Here is a 24,253-nt window from a genome sequence, read left to right as displayed (position 1 = left end):
TTTTTTTTTCAAAAGCCTGTTGTAACATGATTTTTCTAAAAAATAAAATAAATAAAAAAACATTTTTGGATAATCAAGTTTCAAAGCTGTTTCACTTCTGTAAAAGCTCATATTGAAATATTAACGACAATATGAAAGTTATTCTTTATGTCAGCAAAAAGACACATGGTTAGGCATGTTTAACCTGAACGTAGACACTTTTAGAATTATACTAAAAGGCATTTTACTTAGGCTGCTTACTAAAAGTAAGTATGACAATCAGACTTCGTAATTAATTAAAAAAAAAGTATCATATCATATTGCTTAATTCATGTCCTTGTTCAATGTGTCAGTCAATTTTTCTTTTATTTTATACAGCTATTTTATTTGCTTTGTAGCATTTTACTCTGTATGAGTCTGGACTGATTATATTAATAAAATAAAAATGAAGTACAACCACATTGAATACAACTAAGTTACATTGAAACAGAGAGAGAGAGAGAGAGAGAGAGAGAGAGAGAGAGAGAGAGAGAGAGAGAGAGAGAGAGAGAGAGAGAGAGAGAGAGAGAGAGAGAGAGAGAGAGAGAGAGAGAGAGAGAGAGTGACCATGATCTAGAGATAGAGAGAGGAAGACATAGACAGACATGGACAGAGAGAGAGCAGAGGATCTGTAGACACTGTGATCTACAGCACATAGAGGATGAGGAACACTTTCTGCTTTTCTGCTCTAAATATACCAGTATAAGAGACACTTTTCTGCCCAAATTTGAAGCCTTGATCCCATCATTCTATGAACTGAGCGACACTGTCAAAATGTCCTTCTTACTGGGAGAAGATGTAAATACAGCTGCACTAGCGGCTAAATATGTGCTAGCTATTCACAACGCCAGAGACAGCTAATTCTCCAGAGTGATCAAATGTATTTATTTATCTATTTATTAAGATAGATTGTGTTTATTTATCTATATATTTACAATGCTACATATGACATGATTTATACATATATGTTCACTGTTTGTTTTATTATTTATATTTAATATGCTTTGGCAACATTGTGTTACACAGTCATGCTAATAAAGCTAATTTGAAATTGAAATTGAGAGAGAGAGAGAGAGAGAGAGAGAGAGAGAGAGAGAGAGAGAGAGAGAGAGAGAGAGAGAGAGAGAGAGAGAGATATGTTGTCTCTATAGGAGTGGCAGTACTGGTGGTGGTGATGAGTCTGACTTCACTTCAAACATGGCTGCACAGGACGAGCTCAGTAAGTTTAACTCATTCTATATGTTGTATTACTTCATTACTGCATACTTGGTTTCAATACTCTCTTCATTATTGGTCACTTAATTGAAGATTGAGCTTATCTTGTTGTCTGTTTGCTTACCGGTAGTTACATAAATAATATTTGTAAAGTGAATATCAGTTTGGCAGCTAGTCGGCTAGTATGTGCTTACAGAGGCCCAATGCTCAGTCATGCTCCAAAATGAAAGTAATTCTATTGGGTTTGTCTAAGTAAGAGGATTCTTCAACCTGTATTTTTCGCGGAATTAGCGTTATCTGAATGTCATAGTGGTCCATGGCCGGTTGTCATTTATTGACAGCGTGAGAAATAACTGTAGATAATAAACGGTAACGTTGGTTAGCAGTGAAGCTATGCAGCTCGCACGCTAACCAACTAGCGAATTTGAACGTCTATATTTACTGTTTTTCTTTTTACAGTTAGTCTTATTGTCTGTTGTTCATTTGCAAGCTTGTTGGATGATTTTATTGTAAGTTTATTCATTCATAGAGGGCCGGTGAAAGACACTCATGTCATGGATATAACAGTTAGCTAGAATTCATTGCATTCATTCACAGTCTCACTTTAATAAATCTTTTGAATAAATGAGAAGGTTATTATAATTAACCTGTGATCTTAAAGGAATTATACGAGAAAGTCTTTCCATTCAAATAAATGTGAAAATAGAGGAGGTGGTCCTTTTTCATTTTGAACACTCTATCTGTTGCTTACTTTCTTTCTCTTTGTTTCCTTATCATAGACCAGTTGGAGCGTGTGTTTATGCGCTTGGGTCATGCAGAAACAGATGAGCAGTTACAGGATATTATATCAAAATTCCTGCCCCCTGTCCTCCTCAAACTGTCCAGTGTGCAAGAGGGGGTTCGCAAGAAAGTAAGTGTGTGTGAGAAAACTGTTTGTAGTGCAGAACCAGGATTTGCAATTAGGGGTCAGCGGAAAATATATATAAACATTTTCTCTTGCATTTCTGACATATCTAATTATTAACTCGTTTCTTTTAAATTATGATCATACAACATTTTGTGTATTATTATACAGCATGTCAAAATGTTAACTCTTGTTCTTAATGAAAGTTATAAAGTGTTACTGCAGAAATCTATATTTTCTGGGTTGTCTGATTATATGTGTGAGTTGTCCCTGTGTCTGCATGGGGATCCTTGGGTCTCTAATAGTAAAAAAACATTGAAAGGATAATAGAAAAAAAAATGAATGCTTTGTACATGTGAATGCGTATTTGTATGCTGAGAGATACAAGTTCAAAACATACTTCCCTTTATTGCTTAAGTTGCTTTTCTTGAGCAGGTGTTTTCAGTAGGCCTGTTTGTATTATGCATTTTGGTCGATCACAAGACAAGGGAGACACATACCCGCTTGCCCCTGGTGTTTTAATTTGTCTCCTTTGTCCACTTTTAAACCACTTCTGTCCTGATTTCTTCGAGGGGAGGGTCTATGGGTAAATGTATGTTTTTTTTCCCCCCAGATCTTTCGATCTGATGGATAAAATAAGCTTGCGCAATTTACATATGAATGTGCACGGAGACAACGGAAAAACATTCGGAGAGCAGCAGCTCAGTGAGAGAACAATTAAACCAAACTTGAGAAAATTAAACCAAACTTGAGTCTTCAGCTGACAAAGTTTAAATCCTATCGGGTTAGCGCGCTTCCCATCATGTTCATGCATTAGGTCAGTAGGTGGAGAGCAGGTGGTCATTTGTGTTTGTTCGTTGCTTACACTACGAAAGCAATCCGGTAGAATGCGTTTTCAACTACCTCTGGAAGTGGGCGAAAGTGAACAAGCTCAACTTCTTAGACTCTGTTTACACCTGTATTAACTGTCGTCCACTTGTAATCCGATTGACCAAAATGCATCATAATACCAGGTGTAAACAGGGCCGTAGATCCCTCGGACCCCCAAATATGATCATCCTCGTTGTGCAAGGACCCCCATCCCAAAATGTGTAAAATTTTATTTGGAGAATATTTTATTACATTATATGTCATTAAATTGTTTTATTGTACTGTTAGCTTATTTAGGCTATTCATTTATTTATTTATTTGTTTATTTTAATCATTTATTTAGTTTACTCTTATTTTTGGAAAGATGTTTTTATAGCTCTACTCTACATTTTTCCATGGACCCCCAAGTGTTCCCTAGCAGACCTAATTTATATTCTGAAAAAAAATGATCTTTTAAATGTGTTAAATATGATTTGTTAAATTATTTAATATTTTCATTTATATTATGTTACATGATTAAAAATAAATTCGACTCACTATAGTACTATACTGTTAGATTGTATTTATTTATTTTATAATAATAATTTATTTTAGTTAGAATTTCCACGGCTCCCCTATAATCCCCTTGCGGTCCCCCGGACCCCAGATTGAAAACCCCTGCTCTAGTAATTGATAGTCAGTAAGTAGCACCCATGAGAAGGATTTCAAAGAAGATCTATTAAAGAGCTGGATTTTGTTTCTGTTGTCTCCAGGTTATGGAATTGCTAGTTCACCTGAACAAAAGGATAAAGAGTCGACCCAAGATTCAGCTGCCTGTAGAGACACTGTTGGTCCAGTATCAGGATCCTGCTGCCGCATCTTTTGTCACGGTATGATCGCATACCCACATGTCCCTTTTCACCACTGTTAATACGCCTTGTGACTACCCTTGAAATGGGTCATGTTTTTTTTTATCCCAAGGTTGTATATTCCCATATGATATAGTGAGAACTTCATTGTCACGGCTGACTGTGTTTGTGCTTGCAGAACTTCACTATCATCTACATAAAGATGGGCTATCCCAGGCTGGAGGTGTCCAAACAGTGTGAGCTGGCACCTACTCTACTCACAGCAATGGAGGGCAAACCTCAGCCCCAGCAGGACAGGTTAGTTTAAACTTTATTTGAAAAGAAACAGTTGTTTTTATTATTAAGGTAGAATGTAACTGGATATAAACACATTTACAATATATAAAAAAATATTTTGTTATAAAATATATGTATTATTAAATGTATGTATACTCACACACACTAATTTCCATTATGCTCACAGAGGCTGCATTTATTTGATTAAAAATACAGGCAAAAACGGTAATATCGTTGAATATTATTACAATTTAAAATAATTATCTATTTGTAATATATTTTAAAATGGAATTTGTTCCTGTGATGGCAAAGCTGAATTTTTCAGTATATGATCCTTCCAAAATCATTCTAAAATGCTGATTTGGTGATGCACTTTTTTCAGGAAAGTTCAAAAGAACAGCTTTTATTTGAAATATGAATTAATACATTTTTGTAACCATGCAAAAGTATTATATAATATACATGCATATATATTTTTAAATAGCCATTGTTATTGCAAATATGTCGGTACTGAGCAGTATAGATAATGTAGTTTGTTTCTTCTCTCTATCTAGTCTGATGCACCTGCTGATCCCTACACTGTATCATATGAAATATCCATCAGAGCCATCTAAAGCTTCCCCATTTGTCCTGACTGAAAGGCCCAAAACTGTACAACTGCTCTTAGAGTTCATGCTTGATGTTCTTCTGATGCCTTATGGGTATGTTAGCTAAATGTGTAAAATAGGTTTGAGTTGGTAATGGTAATACTGTTTTCTTGAATCTCATTAACTCTCTTTGATATTACATAAAGGTTTGTGTTAAACGAGCCTCCAATTCGTCCGGCCCCCTCGTCTCCACAAGGGGGATCTGGAGCAGGAGCCGCAGCAACACAAGGTCTCCCTCAGCCTCCTCCAGGAATGAGTGTTTATGCAGTTAAAAGAGTCATTGGAGAAGCTCAGTGGAGCCCAGAACAACTGGAGCAGGTGAGGATGCTCAGAAAAAGTGTTGCTGGATATTTTTAATGTGAGATTTCGAGATGCCTCCGTTCTGTCTATACCAATAATTATTTAAAAAATGAACGGATTGAACTCTTTCTGTGATTTTTTTCTTTCTAATTCTTCATTGAGTAACCTTTTTAGCATTCTGTTTGCAGTGTAAGCTGGGGATTGTGAAGTTCATAGAGGCAGAGCAGGTACCTGAGGTCGAAACAGTCATTCACTTAGTTGTGGCCTCAAGTGACACCAGACACAGTGTTGCCACAGCAGCTGATCTGGAACTGAAAAGCAAGCAGAGGTGAGGCTCTCTGTGATGAGATGTCAAATGAAAGCATGAGGTCTTGAAATAATATTGAAACTCATCTCTTGCATCCTGTTTTGTACTGCAGCATTATTGACTGGAACAATCCACTCATTGTCAACAGAATGTATAAAGTTTACCTGGGTGATATTCCACTCAAAACTAAAGTAAGTACATGCATTACACATGGTCGGTCTAATATCGTTATTACTTATATATTCAGTGAGGTTTTTTTTTTTTTTTTTTTTTACCCAGGGTGCCACAGTGAAGCAGGAGCTGAAGCATGAGCCGGTCAGCACCAGAGTCAAGATGAAGATTCTGCCTCATCTTCTTCGCTCCAGACTGGCTGCTGAATGCTTTCCTGCTAATATACAGGTCAGAGAGACCATGTTTGACTAAGAAAGTGAATAAGTAAAGAACTTGTTCAAAGGATGTCATGGTAACCATGATTGTCTGTTCGTTCAGGTTGTCTATGACGGACTTTTTGGAGCAAACACCAACAACAAACTCCTGTCCCTCACTCTGCAGTTTGTACATCACATCTGTATGGTGTAAGTATCAATGATCTCTAAGAGTCACATAGAAATTCACATTTACTACAATACAAAATATTTGATAGGTTGATATGTTACAGCCATGAATACAACCAATATTTTACTGAGCGTAATTTACTACTTTTACAAGTGCTCTTCTGTTTTGTGTGCATTTGATGTGCATCAGATGGTCCGTTTTGTCGGCCACTGTCATTGTGATCTCATGATAATAATTGTGTTTTAATCTGAAGGTGCCCTGATACCAACAAACCTTTGGGTTTGATGCTACTGAATGGACTTACCAAGCTTATTAATGAGTATAAGGAGGTATGAACGCATGCTGAACAATTTAGGTTAGCAATTATGGCTTTTCTGAAGTTTCTGTTAAAGTGACTATAATTCATTTTATTATTATAAGGACCCCAAGCTACTGTGTGTGGCTTACTCAGCTGTTGGAAAACTTTCAAGGTAATACAATCCTTTTATAACAAACTAAAATAATGTATAACTAGTAAAACCCATGTAATTGCATTAAATAATGCATTGCATTTATTTGAATAAATGTGTAATTTTTATTTTTCATTTTTTCCTTTGTTATTATAGTCGCATGCCTCAGCTTTTCACGAAAGACATTGCTTTGGTACAGCAGTTTTTTGAGTCCATGTGCAAGGTTTGTTTGGAACACGTTTTATACATGAGTTATCCAGTTATTACTGAATGATTTGTTGTATGATTTTAAACCTGGTTTCTCTTAATGTAAACAGGAGGAATCTGATGTGCGATTGGCCATACAGGAGGCCTTGTCAATGATGGTAGGAGCGTATGCTAATCTTCAAGGGGCACTTCTGAACCTAATGGAAGCGCTTGTGGCTGCATACATCACAAAGGTTTGTTATCTAACTGTTATTACAAGCACCTTGAAAGAATAAATACAAATGTCAAAACTAAAAATGGAATAACACATTTCAACTTGAATGATATAATACAGAATTATTTAACCCAAATTTGAGTATGATTAAATATGAAATATTAAAATAACATGCAGTGTGTAATGTCCTGTTGCTTATGGTTTTGTGTTAGCCGGAGGTACAGGTGCGTCAGGTTGCGATGAAGTTTGCCAGCACAGTGTTTGGTCCTGATCACGTAGCCTCTAGATATCTCTTACTGCTGGCTGCAGGAGATCCGTGAGTACATACTTGCACTTCCTGGAGTTCTTTTAAGTTTTCAATTTAGCTTTGTCATGATGAACGTTAAACATCATACTGTATGGCCTGTATTCGTAGTCGTGAAGAGGTGTCTGGGGAGGCTCAGCGAGCTCTAAGGTCTCTCCCCTCTACGAAGACAGAGAAAGAGGGATCAAGGCCCATGCCGTCATTCCCTGAGATGGTCAGCTACATCCACGAAAAGGTGTGGTGTTTTGATTTATTTCTATAGATATCTTCTCCACTGGTGTGTCATGTCCCAAAATGGGTCCTAGACCTGCTCTGATTCTAAATGCTATATAATATATAACTGATCATATAATCATGCATCGTTAAGCACCCCTTTTACAAAGTCTTGACTTTAACAGTTTTTCTCATGTCTCTGTAATTCACTTTTTAGTTCCTCTCCATGAAGCTCCTCCTTCTAAAAAGCGCAATGTGTTCTTATTGGTTGGCTGGATCAGTGTGTTGTGATTGGTCAAGTTTTAGAAATGCCATGCTGCTTATCATAACCTCGTTAGATCTGGGGTGGAAAAAACGGCTTGTCTTTTGTACACAGCGACAACATACTACTAACGCAACTCAGCCAGGCCTCGCCTCCTTTTTATTGTGGATGCCTTTGGCGGGCCGGGAATTATTTAAATTAGGGGTATTGTGATGTGTACATTCCCAGAAGAAAACTGAGGCGTTTCAGGGAGTTCAGAAACAGTGCTTACTGATATAGAGAATATCTCCCTTTGGAGTGGAGTTTGTGCTTTGTAACCTTGCAGACCTTTTTCTTGCTCCAACAGCAACATGACACTAAAGAAAGTTCAAAATTTAAAAAGCATAATTGGTCCTTTTTTAAATACGGTTTCACTTGCATTAACATGGTTTTAGCTGATTCCAGTGCGTTTTGTGCAGTCATTTATTGGCAAAACTAGGTAAAAGCTACCAGCTTAAGTAATGTATAGAGACTGACCTTTATGTATGTGTCATAGGCTGCACAGAGATTGAAGACTCCTGCGAAATACATTGTTGGTACTTCCACACTGCCTTTTAATCCTGCCACATTTGGAGAGGTAAATTGACAGTCTTAAGAATTTTTCCAATATTTTATTTAATTAATGAATGGCCACATATATTTTAAATTGAACAAATGCTGTTCTTTACTCTTTTGTTTCCACAGATAGTTCTTTATCTTAGGACGTGTCTATCTTATAGTGCTGGAGCCACACCCACAACTCAGAACCTGATGGACATGCAGGATGATGCTCCTCTTATTGGATGCTATGTTCAGTCATTACTGTCCAATGATGATTCTCCTTCCTCTGCCAATAAAGAAGGAGAGGTCAATCCAGTTCATGTATACATTGACTTACTGCAACAGTTACTCTCAGCTGTAGGAGGTGAGGAAGATTACAAATTGTGGTTTCTAATAGGAGTGGGCAGTATGAAAATATATATACTGTGTGAATATATATCGGGTGGTGGAGATTTTTATGCAGTGTATTCACCAAAACAGAAAACTATAGTTCCAAGCAAAATATTCAAATTAAATCTAATTTATTAAAAATTGGCTTTACTACATACCTATAATAGATTTAATGTGTAAAACATAATCTATAAGAAAATAAAGTGGATTATCATACATTTATTTTGTGTGATCTGATGTTGTGATCTCATCACATTAATTCATTAATACAGGTATTCCAGTGATGTACTGTCTTTTGGAAGTGGTCTCTGTGTGCCCAGAGAAACTTACTCCCAAGTTTGTAGACAAAATCGACTGGATTAAAGTAATTTTTTATTTTATTATTAATATTATATTATATTACTGTTCAAAGGTTTGGGGTAAGTCATTTTTTAAAAGAAATTAATACTTTTATTTAGCAAGAATGCATTAAATTGATCGGAAATTGACAAAGATTACGGACAGTATTGCTTTACAAAAAAGTTCTATATCAAATAAATGTTTTTCTTTTAATCTTTTTATACATTAAAGAATCTTGAAGAAAATTGTCAGTTTCCACAAAAATATTAAGCAGCTCAATTCTTTTCACCATTGATGATAAAAAAAATGGAGCACCAAATCAGCATATTAGAATGATTTCTAAAGAATCATGTGACACTGAAGGAGTAATGGTTGCTGAATATTCAGCGTTGACATCAAATGTAATAAGTTACGTTTTAAAATAATTTCTTAATAACTTAAAATAAAAATCTTACAGACCCCAAACTTTTGAATGGTATGTGTATATTATATTATATCCTCTGGAATGGAGACTTTTTACTTAAGTATGTCGGACTATAAAAATAAAATTTGTTCATTATTTATATTAATTTTGCAGGGTCTCATGAACACTAATAAAGAAGACCTGCGTGAGTTGGCAGCACAACTGTATGCTATGGTTGTCTCTACTATGTCTGGAAATGAACTTAGAACTGCTGTACAAAACTTGATCAAGACAACTAAAGACATGCATGTATGGAAAAAATATGATTTTATTTTTATATTATAAAAAAATATATATTTTTATAATTTGATAAAATTTTCACTATTATTATTATTTTTTACATTTAGAGTCCTGAGACTCAGCATGGTGCCATCTTGGCTCTGGGTTACATGGTGGGCAGATACATGAATAAGAGGCGGAGCTTAATGCCTACTGAAGCCACTCCCAAAGAAAATGAGGAACAAATTGCCATGGCCACAAAAATCATCGGTATGTGCATTTGCAGAGTTTTACATTCGACACTTGATATTGGGATGCTCTTAAATAACATTTTCATTAGTTACAGGTGAAGTATGTAAGTTCTGGGACACTAGTGGCAAAAGGTCCAAAATATGAGGGATATTTTAGCTGTGTTGCTGTGAGTAAGCATTTGAGTAGACACTGTCTAGAGTGAGTGCATGTTTTTGTCATGGACATTTCCAGCGTAGACAGCCTCAAATTGTTGTTGCATGTGAAGTAAAGAATATAAACTTTAACATTTGTCTTTCTGAATGGTTGCATGATGGTGTTGTATTAAAGCATTCGTTGTAGCGCATTGCTTCCCAATGCCCCGTTCGCTTTGATGCGTTTATGACCCGTTTAATCTTTGAAGGTGCAGCGAAATTTGGCTTTCACCTCTGTAACCGGAGCTGAATGTCTTTTCCCATGTAACGCATCAGTCATGGTCCCACATGGCTAAACACCCTCTGGCTTAGCCTGCTACAGTAGCCCTGCCCCACAATCAGGCTATTGGTTGAGCTGGAAAGAGACAGACCTGAGCGGATGTTTAGATGGAGCCTGGGGGGCACAATGCTTACACTTTTGGGGGAGATAAACCCATGAATGACATACTAATAGTCAATGAACAAGAAACTGGGTTAAGAGAATGTATTTTAATTTAAAAATCTTACATGCTTCACACTTAACTATTGTAGCAAAAAAATCCAATTATAGGAATTTAACAAAAGCTACCAATGTTTTTGTCTACAGGTTCGTTTTTAGATAGTGAGTCTCCTCTGTTGACTGTTGCTGCTGTGACAGCATTGGGTGAGATTGGCCGTAACAGTGTTTTGCTGATACCAGCGGATGGAAATGGCTTCACTAAACTCAGTCTAGTGGATAATCTGCTCGCCAGGATCCCATCTGGCAAAGAGACTGGCAAGGTAAAACAAAACACTCGTGTGAATAAGTGAATAAGAGAGTGAATAAGTGTGACTGTATTATTGATGTGTGCATTCTAAATTTAACTAAGTGCTTCTGTATTTTTCAATTTCCACTCTGTTTCCACACTGAAATTAAGGTTGTTATTATTATACATTTTTGGTATTTATGGTACTGATCAGATGCTGTTTGTGTTATCAGATGAAAGAACGTGCCATCCAGACTCTTGGGTTCCTGCCGGTGGGAGATGGAGAATTCCCACACCAGAAGAAAATCCTCCAGGGTCTCATGGATTCCGTAGAGGTGATATTATGACCCTCTTCAGGATGCATCACCATTGAAGCCAATAAAAATAATGTTATTATTATTGTAACTTCCATTTATTCAAAATAAAATACTGACAAATTCTTCATCTTCATCTTCATATTCTTTATTGTTTAATGTTTGTGTTTTATTTCTTTAGGCCAAGCAAGTGGAGCTGCAGTTTACAGTGGGAGAGGCTTTAACTAATGCTGCTGTAGGAAGCTGTTCTGGAGCTGCCCGAGATGTGTGGACATGCACTGAAGACCAGTACTGCCCTCCTGAGAGTAAGTGTGTCTGGGAGAGACACAGAGAGGAAGCTGTGCGTGTTCAGACAGGGCTCAACCACACAAGGGAAAGCTTTTCTAGATACTTGTCTTTTGGACAAGTAAAACTGTTTGTTTACTTTCCTGAAAACGTAAAATTATCGGCAACATGGAACGAGGCATCAGGAATATAAATTAACTGCACTTCGTTCAGTGTTATTTATTTAAAATGTACTTTAATTATTGGTTACACTTTATTTGAGTTGTCCTTGTTGCAGTGTAATTATACATTTAAGAACTGAGTAATACTAAATAACTGCATTTACTTACTGTAGGGTTTGGTTTAGGATTAGTTTGTTGCATGTAATTATGCATTATGTATAGTTATTACTATAGTAATTACATAGTGGTTGATGGCCAATTTCGCTGGTACTTGTGACTAAGTTACAATAAAGGGTTTACTACTAGTGTTACCACATTATTTTATTTTATTTTTTGTTGACAAGCATATTGAGCCCTGATTCAGAGTTGTGCACTTAAATTATTTATCTCTTCCTCTTACAGATACGAAGAATAATGATATAGTCCCCTGGGTGTTAAACTCAATCTTGTCTAAATGCATACCAAGTCCAAACCCTCATGTTCGGCAGGCTGCCTGTATTTGGCTCTTATCTCTAGTCAAGAAACTCAGCCATCACAAAGAAATACAGGTAAATACACATACAAAAACACACTCTGTCTCATTTATACATGCAAAGAAACATTGACGTTACAAAATGTCTGTCTTCTTTTTGTCTATTAGTCTCATCTGAAGGAGATACAGACAGCCTTTATCTCGATCTTGTCTGATCCAGATGGTGAGTCACGTTCTGCTCTTTTAAAGATCACATTACATTTTGATAGAGTATCTAAAGTCTGGAAGCTTTTGGGCAAGATTGATAGTGATGATCTGTGTGTGTAGAACTCAGTCAAGATGTGGCGTCTAAAGGACTGGGGTTGGTTTATGAGCTCGGAGGGGAACAGGATCAACAGGAACTGGTATCAACCCTTGTGGAAACTCTCATGACTGGTAAAAGGTATTAATAAACCAGCTTATTTCTGGTTCCGTTCATTATTATTCACTTTTACAGTATGATTTGTCATATAACATTACACAGACTTACCAAGCTCCTGAACATAGTGCAAACACTACTAACCAGATCCACACTGAACATATTCTACATTTTCAAATAGTTACATCACAGAATAATATATCTTGGACACTTGGACACATTGCCAGGTGCATTTTGGCTCCTGACTCTTTTGAGAGCTGTGGGATTTTGTTTTCAGAGTCAAACATGCCGTCTCAGAGGACACTGAAGTATTCCAGGGAGAGGCTCTTGGTAAAGCACCTGATGGGTACGTCCTCCTTTTAGTTCACTTTAATTTCAGATTGTTTAGAAACATTTTAGGGAGGAGGACTTCTAGACTTCTCATTCTTAATGAGATTTCCAGACTAGGATGTTTTCTTTCATTGTATGTTGAAAGATCTTTTACTTTGGTAGACAAGGACTCTCCACCTACAAAGAGCTCTGCTCATTGGCTAGTGATCTAAACCAACCAGATCTTGTTTACAAGTTCATGAATCTTGCCAATCATCATGCTATGTGGAATTCCAGGAAGGTGAGCTATATTTACCACAATGTGATTGTTAATAACTTGGTAACTTTAATAATTTTTTAGAGCCTTATAAAATAGCATGCAACTCTTCCTGTGTGTAGGGTGCCGCATTTGGATTTAACATCATTGCAGCCAAGGCTGGTGAGCAGATGGCTCCTTTCCTGCCTCAGTTGGTTCCCCGCCTATATCGATACCAGTTTGACCCCAACCTGGCCATCAGGCAGGCCATGACTAGCATCTGGGATGCTCTTGTCACTGATAAATCCATTGTAAGAGATAATTATTACTCAGTCATAAATTACATTGCTTAAAAGGATTTAGGGACACTGTAGTTTTAATGATTTGTTATATTAATTATATTTGTTTTTGGCAGGTGGAGAAATATTTTAAGGAAATTCTTCAAGATGTCATATCCAACCTCACTAGTAACATGTGGAGGGTGCGGGAGTCAAGGTAATGTGTCTAGATAGCCTTGGAAGAATGATGATTTCCACCCATGCTAGAGCAGGTTTATATCATCAGGACCTTTTTTTTTTTTCAGCTGCTTGGCTTTGAACGATCTCGTACGTGGAAGGCAGGCAAGTGATATCATCGACCGCCTGTCAGAAATCTGGGAGACTTTGTTTCGGGTCCTGGATGATATTAAGGTGAGAAATTAAAGGCTGTTGTATTTTTTTGTTTTGTTTTTTTGCTGTGTTCTGGGCTTATGTGTTGTGCTTTGCTTCTGACATACAGCTATTTTTATTTGACCATCTTATTTGTTTCTGGTTATAGGAGTCTGTTCGTAAGGCAGCAGATCTGACTCTTAAGACTCTCAGCAAAGTGAGTTGCAGCACTGAATGCTGGATACCCCATTGATTTTCCACTCAGGGACACCACCGATAACTGACATTTGTGTGTGTATGTTTCTCCAATAGGTGTGTGTGCGCATGTGCGAATCGACAGGTGTTACTGCTCAAAGGACAGTGGCTGTGTTGTTGCCAACTTTACTGGACAAAGGCATCGTCAGCAACGTATCTGAAGTGCGGACTCTCAGGTAGAACACAATCATTTACCAGCCACACGCACAAAAACCACTAAGTATTCAGAGTATAAGTGAGTATTTTTGTGTATTAGTATCCAAACTCTAGTGAAGATCAGTAAGACAGCAGGCAGCCGTCTGAAACCCCATGCTCCTCGACTCATCCCGGCTCTGTTGGAGGCCCTGAGTGTGCTGGAACCACAGGTGCTCAACTACCTCAGTCTGAGAGCCACAGAGCAGGAGAAGGTGAGCAAAGCAAAACAATCTGAACATTAGTACTGTTAGGTGTCAAGTTCAGTTCCTGCTCCTCTTCATAAACAATTGAGACCCGTTTTACCATGCTCAAGCAATGACAATAATAGTGTTTAATATAACTCAACCTAATATACACATTTATCCACTCTTACTAATTAGAACCTACCATTCCTTATTCCATTCAATACACGTGATCATTAAGAACAAGAGTTAAAACAAAATGTCAATAAATGGGACAGAGTTAAAACAAAATGTCAATAAATGGGACAGATAAAACACAAAGTACACTTGCTTATAAACATTTCCATAAATAGCTAAAATGAGCTTTCAGGTGTGTTATCCCGTGAAGGCCACTCTAATAAATTAGGAAACATTAATAAAACATTTTTTTTTTTTTTACTTTGTGGCACTCCTAATGCTCTACAGTAAATCACCAAAGAATAAAACTTGACACTCTTTGTTAAAAGGTCTCTTTGGCCCAGCGAATTATTATTTCTGCAATTTCTTTTGGTGACAGTGAGATTATAACACACCACATTTGTTTTGAATATTTTGTACTCATTATTTTATTTTCTTTCTGTGGCAGAGTGCCATGGATGCTGCTAGGTTAAGTGCAGCCAAGTCCTCTCCTATGATGGAAACCATTAATATGGTAAGACACCATTATTATACACCATCCTTATGAAGAATAAGGATTAAGCGTTAAGCTGCATTCTGATTCAGAGTATCCCTAAACAGTGTCCACTGCTCTCCTCAGCATCTCTAGAAGTTAATTTCACTTAACAAATTGAAACATACCAATTTGTCCTTTTAGAGAATGAAAGTCTTATAAGCCTAGCATATCCATTTATCTAGTTATTTATTCCATATGGGGAATTACATGAGCATTTAATTACATAAAACATCTATATGTACCCAGACTTACAGGATGTTTAAAAGTGTGTTTTGGATAATGATGTTTATGTGCAATGTGTTTGTGTTTTTAGTGTCTGCAGCACTTGGATGTGTCTGTGTTAGGAGAGCTTGTTCCCAAACTTTGTGATCTGCTAAAGAGTGGAATTGGACTTGGTACAAAGGTAAGAAACTTTGGGTTCGTTCACAAAGAGCTCAAAAGGTTTTACGAGCAAATGCAAAGTTTTTGGGGAGAACGCAAAAGCATTGACTTATTTTTCCTCCCAGCTCTTTTTTTTTTTTTTTCACCGCCATGTCCCTTTAGGAGCTCTGTAGGATCACACTAGACATGTGCACTCTAGTCTAATGTAAACAATCCTCAGCATGGCGGAAGGAGAAACGCTGCCGACGATTTATCCCCCTTCTAAAAGCAGGGCTGCCAACTCTCACGCATTCAGCTTTCAGTCCCGCAACTGACACTTTTCACACGCTCTCACGCCACACATCCATTTTCTCACACAGAGAAAAATTGCGGAGCAAAGAGGACACTGACACCGACAGACTAGACAGAGCAGGTTACTTATGATATGAAAAAAATATCAGCGCTCTCTGTCTCTCATTTTATTACGAAATTCAGACAATAAATACCGTTTTGGCGCTTGTAAATGAGACGTGACAGATCCCTAGCGGCTCAGTTCAAGTAAACCGATCATCTGTTACTTTTTATTTAAAGATACAGTACAACTTACCGAAAGGTATATGCCTCATCATACATATCGATCAATCAGTGTTTTTCAACCACGGAAAGAGGTCAGTAAAACTGCTGGAGAACAATTGTCACAGAACATTACATTTACCTCAGGAAAGCCATTTAATTACCAGCACGTTAGTTGGCTAGAAAAAATAGCTACAGAGAGGAGTATTTTGCTAAATATCTGCACTATATTACATATTTATTATATTTTTACTTGTGTCATTACATAATTGTTATTATAATGAAAACCGCATTATATTTAATTTCTCTCTGTATGTTTACAGCATTATGTGAGATTTTTTTCTTGAGAATCTACTGTAGCCTACCTAATATTTATCCAAATGAGTCAATATTGAATCAAGATTGAAATCAAATCCAAGAATTGAATTGAAATCGTGAAAATTGTGTTAAGCAATAATACAAACAGTAGCCTACCAGTCATTGTACCATGTAAATATTGCAACATGTTGTCACTAAAGTTAAAAAAATTCTGTTTAGTTACCAAGTGTTTTGACAATCACAATTACACATTGTGATGCAAGTTTTTTTTTTTTAGATACCCCCAATCCATTCGTTTCTCTTGTGCAATTAAAATATTGTGTTAATACCGTATACCATGATAAATTAATCAATCAATTAATCGCAGCATGAAAATTAGATACCGGCACATGCCTAATCACACAGGACGTGTTTTTCAGAGCAAAAAAACAAGAGACGTGGGGCAGTGGAATGGGAGGAAAAAATTGTGTTGTCAAGTTAAAATAAGTTTTAAAAATGACCTTAGCGCCGCATTTTTAGAACATGGTCATGCTGCAAAAGATACGAGAATCAAGCACACGGGTCAAACACGTCCGTCTAGTGCGTTTACATAGAAAAACAATGAAAAGAAGCGCAGTGGAATGGAAAAACGTGTTCTGTGTGAACCTGTCCTAACAGTTGTGTGTTTTTATAGGGAGGATGTGCCAGTGTGATTGTGTCATTGACAGTGCAGTGCCCTCAAGATCTCACACCATATTCAGGTAACGCACATCTATAAATCAGAGGTGTTATACTGTATACAAGTTATAAGCAAATAAGTATATAAATCTTATACGTGTGTTTGGGTGTCTTTTATCCCACAGGTAAACTCATGACTGCACTCCTAAACGGGATCAATGACCGTAGTAGTGTCATTCAGAAGTCGTTTGCCTTTGCCATTGGACATCTGGTCAGGGTATGAAAACTTACTAGAATACATACAGTAGTTCAATTGAACCTAAGGCAACTACAGAGATACAAAACAATACTCTGCTTTCCCCATCAGACAGCCAAAGACGGCAGTGTTGAGAAGCTTCTGCAGAAACTGAACACCTGGTACCTGGAAAAAGAGGGTATGAGGACTTTGACTGTAAAGTAATAGAAAAAGAAAGTTGTCATACACTCACCCTCATGCCCATCCAAAACCAACTGACTTGACTTCCTTCCAATGAACACAAAAGAAAAAAGCTGACTTTGATCCTTATGGCAAAAAGGAACAGCCAACATGGACTGTCGAGCTTTAAACAGGAACTGTCAAGAGCAGCTTCAAAACATGGAAGAGAGAAAGTTATATGACTTTGGAATGACATGAAAATGGTGTCATCAATGCCTCACCTTTATTAAATGACAGAATTTCTCTTAAAAAATAAGAATTGTATAAACCCTCTTGCTGTCTAGATTTGTTAAGTGCTTTTCTGTGATTCTCAGAGGTGCTGTACAAGTCCACATGTTGTCTGGTGGTTCATGCCATCAGTCACTACAGTCCCGATGTGTTGAAGGCTCATGCTGGAGTGGGTTTGCCGCTGGCGTTTCTAGGCATGCACCAGGAGGCTGAGGAAGAGAAAGGAGAGAGCGCTGAGGCCAACCTGTGGGCTGAGGTCTGGCAGGATCATGTGCCTGGTAGGTTAAGATGCACAACCTTTGGAGAAGAAAATATTAATTTATGACCCACAGCTTTCATTTTAAACAAACTAAAATCCCCAAATTTAATTTAACCTGTTTGCTTTTTTTCTTCCAATATTTAAAGATTTTATTTTAGGTTAGGCTATTTATGCTATTATTTTTAAAGAAATAATATCACTTAAGTGAACTATTAAGTGAGTTAACTTAATGATGTGTCGACACATGAATAATTGAATGTGAGTTGTGAATTGATTCATTGAAATGGACGATTCGAACAGTTGTATATAAATAAGTGATGAGGAAATCAGTGTATAGTCTGGTTGTTTCAATGTATTTTGTGGGGACTTTTAAAGTTATCTGGAGAGCTGTTACTGTCAGGCAAATGATACAGAGTTCATGAACCTATTTAAGAACTCCTTTGTGCTCCTATCTATTTATCTATCTAATCTTGCTTTGTAAGGAAAACTGGGTTTGTCTAACATTATCTAACCATCCCCCTTTGTAGAACACAAGACTCATCATAATGGATGTTTTTTAATAAACGCTGTTACTGCATATTACAGTGTGTGTTAGGGGATATCATGAGAGAATGAATTAAAGGGATAGTTTACCCAAAAACTAAAATTCTGTCATTAATTACCCTAATGTTGTTCCAAACCCGTAAGACTTTCGTTCATCTTCGGAAAACAAATGAAGATCTTTTTAATGAAATCTTTGAGAGCTTTCTTTCCCTTTCTAGCTTTCAAGCCCCAGAAAGGTAGTAAAGACGTCATTAAAGTAATCCATGTGACTCCAGTGGTTCAAAGTGCGTTCACGAGAGCGAATGTTGTTGCGTCCTTGGGAGATTAATATTTTGTAAATAAAGAGGTAATTATTTTTTTCACAAACCAAGCACCTCACGTCGTTTCATAAAATTGAGGTTAAACCACTGGAGTCACATGGATTACTTTAATGATGCCATTACTACCTTTCTGGGGCTTGAAAGGGGTGGTTGTGTAGACTGTCAATGGAGGGACAGAAAGCTCTCAGATTTCATCAAAAAGATCTTCATTTGTGTTCCGAAGATCAACGAAAGTCTTACGGTTTTGGAACGACATGAGGGTGAGTAATTGATGAAAAGTTTCCTCTCACCTTTTAAAAAAAATGTTATGCATTCTGTATTTTAAGGCAGCTTTGGTGGGATCAGGTTGTACATGACCGAGCTCATAGCCATTACTCAGAGGGCTCTGCAGTCTCAGTCCTGGAAGATGAAGGCTCAGGGTGCCGCTGCCATGGCAACTATCGCTAAGCAACAAACGGGCTCACTGGTGGCACCTCACCTGGGAATGGTGTTAAGTGCACTACTACAGGGGCTTGCAGGACGTACCTGGGCAGGGAAGGTAATATACTCTCTCAAACAAACTCTGTGCTGAGGGACAGACGTTATGCACCTGGGAAAGGACACTTTAATTATACATGAGAAGCATGATCTCAGTGGTTTGAAACTGATTTCTACCTTGCTGTATTTGTGGCCACTGAAGTATTAATGGCTTGTGTATCCACAGGAAGAGCTGCTGAAAGCTGTTGGATCTGTAGTGTCTAAATGCAGGTTAGATTCTTTCAAACACATACAGTAGTTGTGCTCAATTTTACAGGATATGTATGATGTTTAGCATAAAACATTTGAAAATCTTAAATATGTGATCTTAAAGGGATAGTTCACTAAAAAAAATGAAAATTCTCTCATTGACTCATGCCATTCCTGATGTATTCAACTTTCTTCAGATAAACACAAAGGATAATTTTTAGGAAAATAGGTGCTTTCGCACCAGGTAGTTCTAGGAACTAGCCACCAGGGTGGTTCACAGAGAACTAAATGTTCCCAGAGAGCCATTTTTCTTGTTTCATTCGCACCACCACTAGGAACTCTGAAGTGACATAAGCGGCGCTTGTTGTTGTGTCTTTTATTTTGACATTGCAGCAGACATTTATTTTGATGGCACTGAGAGCCTGAGCACACAGCGTTCTCATTCTCCGTCTTCATTAGTTTACGATCTGTTTAACAGTCCTGTCTAACATGTTATTAGATAGAACTGACAGTATATGAAAAAGTATTAGCGTTTGCCATGTGATTAATGTCAGAAATACCGATTAATGTCTTTAGCTGAGCAGAAATACATAATTATGTTTCACTTGGTCCATTTAAAGTTACGTTGTATTTTTCCTTGGCGTAAAGGTCGAGAGGTCCAGGTTTTCCATGTTCGTAGAGCTAGTTTGTGGAGTAAATATAGAGGCTATAATCTTTGTGTGTGCACTGCTTATTTAAAATGGCGGGTGCTAGTGTTTCGCGTGCGTTCGGCCAATTAGTGAACACTAACGTCACTGGTAGTTCCTATAGTGCTGGTTTAGACCCTACTCTGAAGTAGGAGCTAATTTATTTTCCCCAAAAGGCATTTCCTAGAACTAAAATCATTCCCAGTTCCTGTGGCACGAACACGGCAAAAAGCCTGTGTACTTCCGCCATTAGTTCTAGGGACAAATGGCACTTTTCTACTGCACGGTACGGCTTGGGCCGCTTTACTTTGGCTCGTTTTGCTTTTCCGCTGCATTGTAGTACCGCTTCAAAGTGGGTGGGATCTCAATACAGGTGATGCCAAAAAAAGTACTAGGTAACTGTACACAGTGCAAAACCACCCAAAAGTGAGCCGTACAAAGCCGTACCAATCTGTGGAAAAGCACCATATAAAAAGGTTCCTCTAGTGCGAAATTAATTTCTGAATTAATTAAATAATTTTTGAAGCTCATGCGAGAAGTGGCGATTCCCTGTTACTTCTCATGCAAACTTGTGAACGTGCCTAGAACATTTGGCTGGAAGCAATGATTTATAGTTAAAAGTTTAAAATATTAGTATTTTTCTTACACACACACACTCACTTATCATTTCACTTCAGAAGACATTGATGTATCCTCTGGAGCTGTATGGATTACAGTGACGATTGCTGTGTGTGGTTTTTCAAGCGTCAGCCAAGCAGCAGCCTTTCGCTTGCATTATATGGACTCAGAGATGGATTATTTTCCTAAAAATCTCTTTTTGTTTATCTGAAGAAACTAAGTCATATATATTGAGGAACGCATGAGAGAAAAAAAATATTTTTGGGTGAACTATCCCTTTAAGGGGAAGTACTACATTTAAAGTTATATAGAAAATAACTTAATTTACATCAATTATTTACAATTTACATAAATGTCCCTGTTCAGACCTTGGATTCTTAATTTTGCTGTGCAAGTTTCAGTTGTCCTGACAACATTGAGCCATAGTGGGAAAATGTGCAGAGCATTTTTGAAAAACATAACTAGAGAAATATTAGCATCTTGTTAGTAAACCTATGAGCAGAACTGTACATTCAATATCTTTTCATAACATGTGATTTATATTTGTAGTGTTGAGCTACAGAAGCCTGCAGTAGGTCAGCCAACGGTGAGCGAGGTGTTGGATCTGGTGCTGAAGGAATGTAAGAAGGAGAGTCTGGTTTATAAGATGGCGGCTTTACGCAGTGCAGCAGACATCTTGGAGTCGACGCAGGTGGATCGTTTTCAGGAAATCACTGACATTGTTCTTCCTCTCATTAAAAAGGTGCAGTAAACCTTAAATGCTTATTGTAAATCTCTCTTTTTTTTTAAAACCCACTCAGCTTTGGCATTCAGTCCAACTGAGTGATAGTGTAACAATATCCCTCAATGTTTTTGGGAGCTCCAAATCCAGTATCCAATTTAAAAACAAACAATTTTGTGTGTGTTTTTTTTTTTCTGTTTAGAATCAGCCAGCAAGGGCCGGTTCCCCGAGACATAATGATGATGATGTTAAAGCTCGTGAATTACAGACAGAAGTTCTATTGTGTGCATTTGAGACGCTTGGAAAGGCCTGGCCTAAAACCATTCAGACACAGAGTAAGTCTCTGCCCCTGTGTTAGGTTTTCTTTTTAAGACTGGTAGCTGAGTGATGTATAATGAGTGTTTTGTTTTGCAGATCAGTTCCAGAATGAGGTTTGTAGATTAATGTGCGATAGATTGAAGCTGAGCACATGGAGGGTTCAATTGGGAGTCCTGCGCGCCATGAAGGTCTTCTATCAGGGGTAGAGTGTACTCACTAAAAATCTTGAAAGTTTTCTAACAGATGCCTTGTCCGTGGAAAATGTACTTACACTGATTGTTTTTTAATCTAATTTTTTTGGTGGCTAGAAAGAGTAAAGTGATAAAGTTGTTGGTGAAATGCTTTACGGAATTCAAAATCGTATTATTTAACTGTCTGGTGTTTTTGTGTGTTCTAGGCTGTTGCTGTTGGATAAGGAACATCAGAACGCTGCTGTTTTGACCGAGATGTTGTCAGAAACCTGCACTGCCCTGGCAGCACCACTCGGTGGAGTTTCTCATGAACTTCTAAACATTAAAGGGATGGTTCATCCAAAAATCAGAATGTATTTCCAAACCTTTGACTTAATTCTTTCTTCAGAACAAAACAAATACTTTTTAATAATGTTGGTGACCAAAACTGTCGACTTATGACATACATTTCTTACAATATCGTTTGTTCCACAGAAGAATTTTCATTTTTGGGTGACCTGTCCCTTTAAATATTACCTTTTTATTCAGACTTGGCTCATGAGAATGATTCTTTTCCTCCCACAGAAAACAAAAGCTATTCATCAGTAAGAACAGACGCCTTGGTGGTAGTTGAACTTCTTTTGAAGAGGATTGAAGGTAGTGTTTATTTGCTCTGACATTCAAATAACTGGTTAGTGTGTTATTACAGGAATGGTTTAATTTGATCATGCTTCAAATGTTCCAAGTGTGAATCTAAATAATTTTCTGTAGTGATAGACAACATGCCAATGCGTTAATGTAGTACCTGAAATGCTGACGACACTTTATAAAGTGAAGGAATTCAGAAGTTGAAATCGTTTCAGAAAAATCTGATAATAGATTAGAACAACATGTTGTTTATGTAACAACACCAACTTCGGTTACATCCTAAACTGTAAGAACTACAATTTAAACAACTTTACAGTTCAAGTTTTGACAAAAATTAGTTTTATAAAGTGATAGATTTCTCATTTCAGCCTAATAAAGGATTATGTATGTTATGTATAATTGGTCTCTCTAACAGTACAGTAGATGGTGGTTATGAAAAAGCAGAAATACAGAGGATTGCTGTAAACAAAGCAGCGATGTGCTTATGAACACTACTTTATTAGGCCGAGGTGCACTGACATGCACGATTCACTTGAATGGCCTATTTCAGTGTCAGAAAGGTGAATTAAAAAGCGACAAAGATGCAGGTATGAAAGTGTGATAGAAACCTTCTCACTATTAAGATTCGTGCTGCTTTATGTTTCTAGAAAGTGATCAGTGGGAGTGTCTGTCTGAGAGGAGCCGGCAACAGCTTCAGCGTTCTTTAGCCACCATGGAAACAGACAGCCGTCCAGACCTGAAGGACAAAGCCCAGACAATGAGAAGAAAAATACAAGCCCTGCCATGAATAACCTGCCCAGTCACACTGTTCTGAGGGTTGACTTGGGAATCTCATTGTACATTTCTGTAATAATTCTCACAGCCATGTCATATACACCTGAGTTCACATTTTTTGCCATAATCTCTACACCAACTCTGTGTAGGGCATAAACCTTTTTTTCCCCATGTATCAAGTCTTTGACTTAATGCTTTAACCAATGTGCAAAGACTACATTCGGCTACAATTAGCCATTTTCACTGACCATTTTAACCTTGTTAAAGTCTCAGTATGTGCAAGTGTGAGAATACATACACCTCGGGGTTTTTTTTTTTTTTTTTTTTTTTTTTAAGATACTAAAAAAAATCATAGATTGTGAAGCTAAAGGCTTGAAACTGCCTGTTTTGTCAAGATCAGGGTCAGAGCTGCCCTTGTGCACATAGATTGCACACAAAGGGGTTGAGACTACTGCAGTTTTCTATGGAAATACCCGTTTGTTAAAGAAATTCTCCCATGCAGTATATAGTCTTTTGCTTTCATTCATTCCTGTTAGAAAAGGAGGTAAGACAAAAGTCAAGCAGAAGAGAAAAGGATCTATCCAAAATTGAACATTTTTTTTAAATGAGGGTTGATGCAAAGGCATTATGCGTGTATTAAAAGGAAGTTTGTAACATAAATGAAACTGAAACCTGCCTTTGCCCATTTTTGCATGTGTGAAAATACATTTTCCATAATGGATAAATAAAACCTTTGGAAGGAGGCATGTTATGCTGGGTCTCATCTCACCCTTTGTATTTTGTACCCCTTAAATTAAAAATAAAGTTGTGCAATTTTTTTGGAGCATATTTTTTCATATCAGCATGAAATGCATGTTATTGATCCTATTTCGTTGAAAGGACATACTTCACTCTTGCAACAGTTTA

At 37.3% G+C, this 24,253-nt stretch overlaps 1 protein-coding gene across 1 annotated transcript; it reads left to right on the top strand.

Annotated features, from left to right (window-relative positions):
• Window positions 1–1,165: 1,165 nt before the first annotated feature.
• Window positions 1,166–23,656, top strand: ecpas (Ecm29 proteasome adaptor and scaffold). The gene is made up of 49 exons (XM_056256868.1): window positions 1,166–1,237; window positions 2,013–2,143; window positions 3,760–3,876; window positions 4,034–4,152; window positions 4,686–4,832; window positions 4,925–5,096; window positions 5,267–5,406; window positions 5,498–5,576; window positions 5,665–5,784; window positions 5,875–5,960; window positions 6,194–6,269; window positions 6,361–6,410; window positions 6,546–6,612; window positions 6,707–6,829; window positions 7,023–7,126; window positions 7,226–7,349; window positions 8,125–8,205; window positions 8,313–8,532; window positions 8,831–8,922; window positions 9,475–9,609; window positions 9,708–9,849; window positions 10,609–10,781; window positions 10,981–11,082; window positions 11,243–11,366; window positions 11,910–12,055; window positions 12,148–12,202; window positions 12,307–12,421; window positions 12,675–12,743; window positions 12,890–13,007; window positions 13,106–13,273; window positions 13,378–13,457; window positions 13,546–13,651; window positions 13,779–13,826; window positions 13,922–14,040; window positions 14,121–14,271; window positions 14,867–14,932; window positions 15,267–15,356; window positions 16,878–16,944; window positions 17,047–17,138; window positions 17,229–17,295; window positions 17,651–17,842; window positions 19,013–19,224; window positions 19,390–19,433; window positions 21,266–21,458; window positions 21,640–21,772; window positions 21,852–21,957; window positions 22,153–22,241; window positions 22,511–22,582; window positions 23,221–23,656. The coding sequence occupies exons 1-49, from the start codon at window positions 1,216–1,218 to the stop codon at window positions 23,358–23,360; spliced, it is 5,484 nt and encodes a 1,827-aa protein (XP_056112843.1). The 5' UTR covers window positions 1,166–1,215; the 3' UTR covers window positions 23,361–23,656.
• The last annotated feature ends 597 nt before the right edge of the window (window positions 23,657–24,253 follow it).

This window comes from Rhinichthys klamathensis, unplaced genomic scaffold (assembly GCF_029890125.1).
Source record: "Rhinichthys klamathensis goyatoka isolate OS25496 unplaced genomic scaffold, OSU_Roscu_1.1 h1tg000133l_1, whole genome shotgun sequence".
NCBI classification, from domain to species: domain Eukaryota; kingdom Metazoa; phylum Chordata; class Actinopteri; order Cypriniformes; family Leuciscidae; genus Rhinichthys; species Rhinichthys klamathensis.
The sequence above is the reverse complement of the archived record's forward strand: the minus strand, read 5'-3'. Positions and strand labels throughout refer to the sequence as shown.